This window comes from Acartia tonsa, chromosome 11 (assembly GCF_053477335.1).
Source record: "Acartia tonsa isolate MP-2025a chromosome 11, ASM5347733v1, whole genome shotgun sequence".
Lineage (NCBI taxonomy): Eukaryota > Metazoa > Arthropoda > Copepoda > Calanoida > Acartiidae > Acartia > Acartia tonsa.
The window spans coordinates 22,152,536-22,164,592 of record NC_137270.1 but is presented as its reverse complement, the minus strand read 5'-3'; the positions used below and the strand labels follow the sequence as shown (position 1 = coordinate 22,164,592).

The window sequence follows — 12,057 nt, the reverse complement described above, 5'->3', positions numbered from 1 at the left end:
TGAAATGTGGATGGATAATTTATATGTCTGATTTCCAAAATTACCATGCAAAACTTATCTATTGGCACTAAGTTTAAGTGCTTTATTCAATTATACGTTTTACATATTTGGTGTTTTCTTAATATTGCCAATTATATTTACTATCCTGTTATAAAAAGTAGGAAGCTTTTTTTGTCTGTAGCGAAGGATCTCGCTAACCGCTGAATCGATATGATTATCCTTTACAGTGAAGCTTCTTATAAGTCCTGAGATGGGTTTAAGCTATTTATTTTTAAAAAAAGTTAGTGTAGGTATGTTTTTAGGCTATTTTTCTGCCATTCCATATTCCTTCGAATATAGAGCTCTAGATGCTATGGGATTTGCCGTTAGTCCTATTATATAAAGAAGTAAGGTTTTGATTTTAATAACTACTGAACTGAACAAGTTCCAATTTTAGGAATGCTTCACGTGGGTCCTGTGGTGGCTTTGAGCTATTTTTCTGTCCCATTACCTCTGGACACAGAGCCCTTAGATGCTAATGGCACAGCTGCTGGTTTCATTTTATAGTTTCGTCGATACAAAATGGGACACAATTTTTCGACTGTCATGATATTAAGTATAAAAGAGGTTAATTAGTTAATTATAGACCGATTTTGATTATTAAAAACATGAATATCTTAAGGAAACAGCATTACCGACAGAAGGATAGACAGATTGACAGACAAAAACTGTAGCCCTGCTGATAAAAATGTCTCATTTTTAATGTTTTTATATGATAACATCTTTATATAGACTTGGCATAATTTTCCGTCTATTTTTTGAATAGCTATTGACATTACTTTGATTTAATAATGGATTGGATACAGATAAGTTAACATAAAAATAAATTTAATCCTATAACATAAAGTAGTAAGTTTTTATGTATGAAGCCAAAGATCTAGTAAAATGCTAGTCTGATTTAGCTGTAATTTCCAAGGAAGGTTTATCAAATATCAATGTCTTGGACTGATTTTAGGCTATTTTCTGACTTTACACGCACTTTCCTACAAGCTAAAAGCTAGGTGCGAGGTATCCGAAAAAAAAGTAACAGGATCTGTGCCTGTCTGTCTGTCCGGAAGAATCTTGCAAACCACTGAACAAATATGGTTCTTTTGAAGATTTTCAAAAATCCTTCTTTGAATTAAAATTTAAAAGGAGGGTCCCCCTCATGTGCCTTAGAGAACTCTAGAGCGAAATCGCTTGTGATAGATAAAGTAATATCCTGCAAAATTAGTAAATTTGTAAACTAAGAATCCTTATTCCAATTCTCGTATTTATATATTCGTCGTATTATTTTTATTCGCTGGGATTGCCGTTTTTTTCTTTATTCAATAATTCCGGGGAAATTTTTACTTTATATTTATTACGTACTTTTTATTAGTTTTACAAAAAGGGATATATAATTTTTGAAATCAACTTTTGGATTGGGTCATTCACAATGCACCCATAAATGAATTTTACCTTTTTTCTATTCTGGGGGGTGTTGGTACTCTCCCCAGTAATAGCATTAAACCTTCCCAGGACTTATGAGCAATACTGTAAAGGAGAACCGTATCGGTTCCGTGGTTAGCAAGATTCTTCGCTACAAACAAAAAAAAAACATCTTACAGCGGCTATATTATAGGGATATATTTCTATTTATTTTTCAGAATACAAATACCTTACAATTCAATATATTTAATTTATAAAAAGCTTCCCTTACTAATTATTGTATTTCTTCTTATATTGGTTTCATCTGGTCTTTCAAATATAAATTTGTCACAAAATACGCATTTTTCACAGAACATTTATATTCATAGAAAGGATTAAAAATTATGCATTTTGTTGGTAGCAAGAAGAGTTTCCTCATAGGCAAATTGTTGTAAAATTTATAAGGGGTGGGGGGATAATTACCCCCCACCCTCCAATGAATATTATTTTTTTTATGAGGGGGGGAGTTAATTCGTTCTCCAATATCACTTCGAAAATGATTAATATCCGCTGGATTAGAACCGGTTCTAAACCATACTAAAAAATTATGTATAGCATCCTATTATATTCAATTTTCTACAAATATAAAAATGTACAATCATAATATTAAAAACAGTTTTGTTAGCCCGTTTCTTTGACATCACAGGTCTAACAAAACTGGTTTTAATCTTATAATTGTACATCTTTATATTTCCACGGAAAGCTGTTTAAGATATGATGCGAGAAATAACTATTCTCTACTTTTCTAAATTTTATTTGGTCTAAATTCTTTTTCTAAATCTTTTATTGGTTAAACTATAATTTACTTGCATTAATTTCAAACCGCTTGCTAACATTATATTTTCCATAAAAAATAAGCCAATTAAGATTTTATCTTCTTAAACGTTTTTAAGAACCATTAATACCCAATTAATTTCTTGTTATTTACTTAACAAATATTAAGTACAAGTAAATTAAGATTAAGTTGCCTGTTCTTTATTGGTTAGTCAGTTGGTCTCCCTGTCTGCAATTCAGTAATTTAAAAGTCTCTACAATCCAGTTTCAAAATTTCACTCAGTTTTTGGAAATAAGGTTTTACATGAAAATAAAATTTGTATAAATAATTACTTTTAAAAATTTACTTCCCATATTAAATATTATCAACCTTGTAATTAATCTTAAATAACTTCTTTTTCCTGCAGCATTAATTAGTCAATTAAGAAATCAATTATTTGTGTGCTTTTTACTTTTCAGACATTTTCCCTGAAAGTGAGAAGTGACTTTTTTTTTGTACAGAAACTAATTATGATTATATAAATTGTTTTCCAGTATGGCTCTGAAACTGATTAATATCTGCTGGATTTGAACCAGTTCCCAGTCATAACGAAAAATCTAACCAGTTTTGTTGAATGGGCATTAATTTTTCATTTTAATTTTTACAAAAAGCTGTCTTTAATACAATTAATGCAATAATTAATTATTCTCAATTTTTCTGCCTTTAATACAATTAATGCAATGAATAATTATTCTCAATTTTTAATGATAATTTTTCACTTCTTTTCTTTTATTCATTGCTATACACACTATGAATAACAATTTTAAATTGTTATTTAGTTTCCCTGACCCATTTTTATTCCTTTTTTTAAACTCTCTCTGTTATTACCAAACAATTCTTCTCTTAAATTGAATTAACTTTTGCTTTATTTTATTAACTTTTACTTCAATTTCATTTTTAATGTTTTGGTAAACAAGCCCCAAAAAATGATATAAGGGGATTTAAGATGTAAATAACTAAAATTATGAAATAAAAAGTCATAATAAAAACAAAATATCATTAAGAGCATTGTTATATTTCTATTCCTAGACACAAAGTAAAATAATTAGCTTAATCCAATAAGATTATTCAGGCTTTTTTTGTGTATGCGAGATGAGTATATGATTGTACATATGTACATTTCATGAATAATCTTCATGAATCTGAAAAATGAAGACCTATATCTGTCGGTATATATTATAATATGATTTTCTCATGTAATTTTGTCCTTATCTAGTTTCTAACAACTTTAAAAAATAAAGTATTGTAATTGATTAAGACATTTTGCCACAAGTTACAAGGGATTGTATTAAGGTTTATAAATGAAATACCTGGATGACTTGATCTACATGATTTGTTGTACTTCTAGTTTACACCTTTGGGAAGCACAGAATTTTACATAAAATTTTACCAACCCCTTGAAAAAAAACTCGAGAGGGTGAAGAGGGATGTGATACAGTAAATGAAAGACTTCACCTTAGATGTTTTAGGGGGGGGGGGGGGGTATAAGTGGAGTGTTTATATTTGTAAAGGGGGGTGTAATGACCTCCATTAATTTTGAAATGTGGATATATACACCTCTCAACACCCCCTGGCGTCTGCAGAATCAATCAATGTCAAAAAGATAAGTTTTTTAATACAATCCTAAAGTCACTCTAGTTTGTAATAGTCTTTGAATTACAAATTCTTTTGCATGGTTTTTGAATATAAGTTGATTGCAGATGCTGAAAAATAATCAGTTAAACTTGAGATACCATGAAGGGAGGGTGGTCAGTAGTACAGGTCAGATACATATTTGATAGATAGATATACAAATAAATAGATAGTTAGATAGACAGCAAGTTTGAAATGTAGACAGATATCTAATAGATAGATATACAAATAAATAGATAGTTAGATAGACAGCAAGTTTGAAATGTAGACAGATATCTAATATATAGATAAACAAATAAATAGATAGTTAGATAGACAGCAAGTTTGAAATGTAGACAGATATCTAATAGATAGATAAACAAATAAATAGATAGTTACATAGACAGCAAGTTAGAAATATTAGATAAATAGACAAAGATTTTGATTCAGAATTTATGATGTTGTGATTTTTGTGCATTTTTGCAAAACTAAATAGTTTACTTATAATTGCATTAAAATATTTGCCTTTTCATATAATCATGGAGTGTTACTGATAATTACTTCATATTAATCCATGTAATGTCATGGTTGGGAATTTAACAGTAATAATTCCAGTTGTATAGCAGTTTACTCTTTAATAAAGTTTTATAATAACTTAAAATGTTCTTATGAAAGTGAAATAAATTATCTGTTTTTCAAGATTTACCATTATTTTTGGTCAAGATTTCCCACATTAACTATATCTTTTTATTGACAATTTATTGATTAAAAATTCATTAAAACTTTGTGAAGATGAAATTATTTTGTGCGAAATGTTTTTTTCACGGCTGATATTCAAAATTGCTTGTCTATATATTGGTATTTTATGAATAATTATTTGATTTTTATGTTTATAAAACCATCAAAATCAAAAACACAATGTTTATGCAGAAATATGATGTAGGCTTCTAAAACTAATTTAAATTTCATTTCAATATTAATGTGCATCTATCTCATTTGTCTTTGTGTTTCTTGTGTTAGTACATAGTCATCCTTAATTTATTATTATTTTTTCTCACATTGCTGTTAATTTTAGTCTTTGACAATGTTAATAAGGACTACATGTTTCTCTAAATTTAGTCACATATTTTTGTTTGTTTATAACATCTTATTTTTTTTAGGTCATTGCTGTGGTAGCTTGGCTACAGACAGCTGACAGTGTACAAGTAGTAAATGCTGGTCCCCAAGTTGGTCCCCTAACACCTTTGTACCCTGGAGGGATAGTTCAGACTCCTAAAGGTTAATCTTATTATCTTAAATTTGTTTCTAACTAAGCCATATTAAGACCCAGAGATTTTTACTTGTTAAAACTATATAATCAGATTAACAAAAAAATAGAAATAATATCCTAATATAATAATTTTGTAAAAGTAAAACTAAGAATTTTTAGATTCCTAAAATTTTCCAGAAATATTCTCGAAACCATATGTTTTAAAAATGAAATTGGGTATCTGCTAAATTTTGGAGATTTATAATTTGGGAGACATACCATTTTAATAAAAAGACATTCATATTTTATGGTCTGGTTTCCCTACTCTAACATCACAAAAATCTGTGGATTCACAAATAACTAATAAGTTCTATCATACAAATAAACTCTTACATTTTGAAGGGTTGAGATCCATTGGACTTGAAGGCTTTTCTGAAGATGTTGACATGGATGGATTTGTTGATCCTCTCATTGATCTCTCCAGTAACAGTGTTGCAGCTAGAACAATTCTAAATTCTGGATATCAAAGGTATTATTATATTTTATTTTATCCATTATTTTTTTCTATAATTAGGATAGGTCCGTCCGTCCGTCCGTACGTAACGGATAGCTCTTTTCGTTAATTTAGGCATGTTAAAATTGTCATATCGATTTCAAACTTTGCATGATCATTCCTATAGGAGTTAGGTACGAGTAAGAATGCGAAGCAACTCTATAATTGTTACCAGAACGTCCGTACGTTCAATTTAAACATATTGATTTTTAACTTTTGTAACCTCAAATTTTTATGTGATAAAATCATCCGATTGGTCTGATTTTTGGAATACTGATTCCTAGGACAACAAAGAACATTGTTATAAGCAAAGCATCTCTATAATGAAGTCCTGTAAGTAAGTATGTCTTAATGTTCGTTTGTCCTACAGTTCTTTGCTTTTATGGATGTTGTCATCCTTGTTTTATACTAGATGGATGGTTCCAAATGGAAATACAATTTTGTTACCTGACAACATACAAGCTAATAATTGGTTGAGGACCTATTATCCTAATATGGCAATTGCTTCAAATAGACAGGTTTGTATTTAATATTTTTAAAATTTCCCTACTGTTTTAAATTATTTACAAAACTTAAATTTAAAAATTAAAATATGTAATAAATAAGGTTTCTGCTGATCAGACTGAAGACTTACTGACAAGACTTGATAAACATCAAGAAGAACATGAGCATCTTTCTACACTTGGATTACATTCCTTTCATGAAACTCATTCAGACAACAAATCAACTCTAGCCAAGAAGCTAAAAACACTCAGCATGATGAGGGCTAATAATGGTTCCAATGTTCTTTCTAAAACTAGTTTGAAACCTAAGGTAACTAATACAAATACTGCCTCTTTGCGAACTAATGTTCAATTGCCATCACCAACCATTGCTCCATTAAATCTTGCAACATCAGGACCCCAAACCTTAGTAACTCAACAGGCTAATTTGCAACAGCTTTATACTAATCCCTATCAAAATTATTGGAATAACTTCAACCAGATCTACACTGTTCAAGACCCATATCAGACATCATTTGACCAATCTAACCAACAACAGTCAACTCAATCACCATTTCAAACATTGTTTGGGATTAATAGTCTAAATTCTAATCTCATGGCTACAAATGGGCAAAATAGTTTAAATCAGATAAGTTATAGCCCTCTTCAGTCAAACTATTGGCAGACTGGTCAACAACAAGTAAGCTCTTATCCTACCCAGACATTCTTAGGACTTAATAACCAACAACAAACCTACCCACTCCAGTCAAATGTCAACCTTCAAGGTCAACAAATTGATTACAATACTCAAGCCTTGAATCCATCCATTTTCAATCTTGGAAACAATCAGAATCAACTTGTCCAGCAGCAGAATGTGTTGCCTGAAGTTGTTGATGCCAGAGACACTAAAGACTTGGATTATAATTATTTTTCAAGGTATGGCATTTATAGGTAAATATGATAAATTTCATCATTTCATTATAAATTTTTTTTTTAAAACTAATTAATATAATTTACTTTATTACTTAGAGATGGGGCTAGAAATCTTCTATTGAATACAAATACTGGAGATATGACTCAAGCAACACTTCTAAATCTTTTGAACAATCAAAACAATGGTCTCTTATTTAACACCCTGGGTGATCAGAACCTTATGGGAAACAACTTACAGACCCTTCAACAAGCAAACAACCCTATTGGACAACAAACAGTATTTACAAATAGACAATCAACAAATCCAACTCTAAATTTACAATCATTGTTACCCTATACTGACTCAAATGGAAGAATTACTTATCCATTAAGCAACTTGAATAATCCTTCTCAGATTATCAATCCAAGGCTTAATCTGAATACAAACAACAATCAATTGGTGAATGAAGGAAGGCAGTCTGTAAATCAAGTTACCCCTGACTATCAGTCAACAGTGCTGTATACAAATCCAAATATAAATGGTAACAGTCTGAATCAACAACTCCTGAACTCAAATTTACAAAGGTAATAATATAGAAATCAAATTCTAAATTTCAAAGATGTTCACAATTTATCTCTTAAATTGTTTTATCAAGAAAAAAAATTCTTTGGAAAATATGTAACTTAAGTAGATAACAAGTTATCAAACAAAATTTTTTGGAAAACCAAAATTAAACTTCTGAGCAGTTATGAGATCTTTTTTTGCAAACAGAAGGCCACTATGTCACTCTCAAAATATATAGTATCCGACCAAAAAGTATCCGGCCCAACCCTATAATTTTTTTTATTTTCAAGGACTGGAAATAGAAAATGTTACAACGTAGTTGGATTAGAGGTGCCTTGTGCTTTGCCCTGACATTTTTACCAAAGATCTTCCCAACCAGGTATATAAAGCCTATATTTTGAAGTAACAGAATGTCTGTCTGTGTATAATTTAATGTATGTCTTGTATATATTGGAGTTACTGTTCCACAATTTTCAAGTAAGTTTTATGTTAGTCCAGGTTAGGTTGGGGTTATAAGGAGGAAGTAATGTATTACTCCCCCCATTCCCTTAAAAAGGGATAACCTAACCAACCTGATAAACAAATGAAAAAAGTATCAATTTTATTCTAAAAACATTGTAAATTATATAAGGGATCTAAATGGATAAGACAATGGCTAACAAAATGATATACATCTCTAAGGCTGATATATATAATGACCCATTTTGCAGATTACAATTGTAACGTTAGCACATTTCACTTAATGAACCTACCAATCAAAATACAATAAAAGTCCCAAAAGTTGTTAAGCCAACGAATAAGTAAACGTTATTATAAAACTTTGGGGAATTTGTGAATAACAGGCTTAAGTACCCTCCCTCCATGATTTCATATATATTTAGATCCATAGAACTATGCGTAGCTAGAATAAATTAATATTACAGTAATGGATATAGAAAACGTGGATTCTATTACAGGGAAAATTTTGTTATCAAATTAGGTTACTAAAATGGTCCTCATCTATTGGTCAATTCGATGGGGGTTTATCGTTATATTAGCCAGTTGGAAGTAGTATATTATAAGTGTATGCCTGAATCTCTCACACTGTCCATATATCTTATATCCATTATTACAACCATATTCATTACACAAATAGATAGAGACAAATGGCAGTGCTTTTACATAATTAATTATTTTTGAAAATATTGTAAATAAATATATGTATTGTTAGAAGTTAAGATTAAGGGGTTATTGGTTAGAAAATTAAATCGTAAGGTAAAAAAAGTACAAGAGCCTTAAAAGCAATGCTCTAAGATTATACGGTAGGACATTAACAAACATTATCAATTGTAGAGTATTAAAACTTAATAGCAAAAAATATATTTAAACAAATTTGCATGTAACTTTGTTGCAAAATTACTTAATAACAAGATAATTTTTAAAAGCGAAGCTTTTCTATAATTAGGGTCGGTCCGTCCGTCCGTCACAGTTAGCTCTTTTCGTTAATTTAAACAGGTTAGAATTGTCCTATCGATTCAAAACTTTGCATGATGATTCCTGTAGTTGTTAGGTAAAATTTAGAAAGCGAAGCAACTCTTTAATCAATACCAAAATGTTATACGTCCATTTTAAACATGTAGATTTTTAACTTTTTTGACAACAAACTTTTGTATGTTAAAATTATTCGACTCTTCTGAATTTTTGAAAACTGAAAACTATTACAACAAGGTACAATGTTATAAGCGAAGCATCTCTATAAACAAGTCCTAAAAATGTAAGTATGTCCTTAAACAGTATCATCTATTTATGCAGTTTTGCAACAAATTTACTTACAATATTGTTTGTACTGATGCATTCATATTCTGCTAATTCAGTTCTGACAATCTACAAGTGTTAATGTCGTTGTCCTTCCATTTCAGAGCTTCGATTTTATGGATGTTGTCAACCCTGTTAAGGAGACACTTACATTTTTAGGACTTTGATTATAGGTATGCTTTGCTTATAAAATTGAGCCTTATAATCTGATAAATATGATAATAAAATGATATCAAATTTTTTTGACGATTAAGTTAAAAATCTACATGTTTTAAATGGACGTACGAACTTTTTGATTAGTGATTATGGAGTTGTCACGCTTTCAAAAACATTAATCAACATACATAGTTTGAAATAGATAGGACTATTTAAACTTTACAAGGTTAACGATAAGACCTGTTACGGACCTGTTAATAAAAGTTTTATTTTGATAAAAGATATCTTAAATTTAATAGGAGGGGGAGGGGTAGTGTTTTTAGTCTACTAGCAAACTTGTGAATTACTCTGATGTTCTCAATATTAATATTACAATGTTGAATTTGTAGGACAAAGTTTTCATCCTCAATTATGTAAATAACTTTCAAGGCTCTTATTTAGTATACAATGTTGTTCTTATAAATTAGCTAAAGGACATAATTGTAATTTTCATAAGCTATGTTTTATTAAATTGTTCTACCTAAATTTCTTGTCTTAATATTATAAAATGACAATCATGGTTTTATTAGAGGCGTCCCGAAGGATTTTAAGGGTTAAATACACCTTCTAAGGAAAAATTCAGGGGGGGGGGGGGAATACATTCTCCTACACACCCTATACAACCCATACCCTGATAAACCCTTAATTCATATTTTTGACTTGAAGTATGTTGATGATATTAAGTAGTAAAGACATATTAGGGCGGTGTATCCACCACTTGGCAATAAAATAACACCACTCTTGTTGTCTGTATTACACACCCTACCCTAGACTTCCCTCGATTTTGCTTTAAGGAGGTTGTAAAAAACGGCCACCCCCTTGTTGAAACAATGTGCACGCCACTGGCTGTATTCAACAATAGCAAAGCATTATGGAAGAAAATAATAAATGGGGAAATGGCAGAAAAAAGGATGTCAGTAAATACCTAGGAGCAACATAGCTATACGGATTGCTGTTACTGTAAAACCAGCCTAGTCAAAATTTTTGCCTTTTTAATTGCGACCACATCCCCCTGTTGTTTTGAATAAACACTAAATACTTTAAACATATTGTAAAACATGTCGTGTTGTCATCAAAGGCGTTGTTTATATGTTGAAAATTAAACTTTTTTTTCACAAACCAACAAAAAAATTTCGCATATGAAATAATTTAAAACAAAATATATAAATTTCTGCTGGATTCAAACCTGTCGAAGCAACAGTCTAGAAGAGTTTGTCTGAGCTCTAAGGGAGGGTATGTTAAATTACACTGGTCCCCAAAGTTTATATAGTACATGTTATCTCACTCGTTGGATTCAAAACTTGGATACTGTTATCGAATCTTGATATGTTGGTACAATTAGCCGTCTCCATACTTTTCTCCACAAATGATTTAACTCTATAAGAGTCAGGGAAAGGGATATATGAAAGAAAAATTTCCCCACAACCCCCTTCCCCTTTTCCTCTCCTTCTTACCCACCCCTCTTCAGTTACATAAAACAAGATATACCCCCAGCTAACTTCCAAAGGTTTCGTGATTTTTTGTAAAATTGATTGTTAGAATAGTTAGGCCTGTATAATAAGAGTAAAATGGGTATCAATTATAAACCAAGTATTATTTATGGGTGTATTCACATACACATAGACAAGCAGTAAAGCCGTAACTGAACAGGAAAGATTCGGCCGTCTATCTTTCATAATAGCCGAGTAAATTCAATTTCTCCAAATAGCATTCCTGTGAGACAGATTCGCCAGTGACACTAGATAAAGAGCAACAAAAATATTTCAAAATTCTTTATTAGAGTAAAAGTCTTGAAAAATGTCTAATTAATAAAAAAGATAAAATATGAAAAAAAAATATAAAAATACTAAGAATAGATAGGACGGACTGACGGAGAAAGTGAGTTATCAGTGATAATACTATGCTTGACACTTTTTACTCAATAGATACACAGAGAAGGGTTATTTTGTAAAAAAATGAAGCTATATTGAATCTACAACCATTTCTTCCTTTTATAATGAATAAATTTATATTTTAGGGATACATTAGATGTTGAAGAACCAATCAAGTTTTCTGTAATTTTTAGTATACCTAGCACTATGGGACAAATGTATATGTTTTGTTTCATTTTTCCCCTGCTTAAGATAGAGATATGAAATATGTCTCGATCATAATCTATGGACTTCAAAACAAAATTCCTTTAAAAAAATATCAAAAAAGATTATTTATTTGCTGTTATTTTTCATTTTTTCATGACTTAAATTTTGCTATGCACAATGACGACATACTTAATTCATTTCGTCTTCTTATGTAATTTCAAAGGGTTGGGATACAAAATATTAGTTTGAAATTATATTTCACCAATCTAATTCTTTTAGAATTTATTATAAAACGTTTAGAATTTTTAAATATTTT

The 12,057-nt window shown here is 30.1% G+C and overlaps 1 protein-coding gene across 2 annotated transcripts; it reads left to right on the top strand.

The window, feature by feature from the left end:
• Positions 1-4,000: 4,000 nt before the first annotated feature.
• Positions 4,001-11,757, top strand: LOC145331587 (uncharacterized). 2 transcript variants are annotated; one of them, XM_080176332.1, is made up of 8 exons: positions 4,001-4,063; positions 5,074-5,191; positions 5,565-5,691; positions 6,128-6,233; positions 6,322-7,133; positions 7,227-7,694; positions 7,965-8,053; positions 11,681-11,757. In XM_080176332.1, the coding sequence occupies exons 1-7, from the start codon at positions 4,037-4,039 to the stop codon at positions 8,023-8,025; spliced, it is 1,719 nt and encodes a 572-aa protein (XP_080032458.1). In that variant the 5' UTR covers positions 4,001-4,036; the 3' UTR covers positions 8,026-8,053; positions 11,681-11,757. The 2 variants fall into 2 exon arrangements, with proteins under 2 accessions (XP_080032458.1, XP_080032456.1); XM_080176330.1 differs by having other exon boundaries at positions 6,322-7,148.
• The last annotated feature ends 300 nt before the right edge of the window (positions 11,758-12,057 follow it).

What these genes read in the sequence shown, in the direction of transcription:
- LOC145331587 (XM_080176330.1), top strand. Translation starts at nt 4,037, where the DNA reads ATGAAGGGAGGGTGGTCAGTAGTACAG. An exon ending in CAATTGCTTCAAATAGACAG is followed by an intron (nt 6,234 to 6,321) that starts GTTTGTATTTAA and finishes GTAATAAATAAG; the next exon opens with GTTTCTGCTGATCAGACTGA. An exon ending in CTGAACTCAAATTTACAAAG is followed by an intron (nt 7,695 to 7,964) that starts GTAATAATATAG and finishes TTTATTTTCAAG; the next exon opens with GACTGGAAATAGAAAATGTT.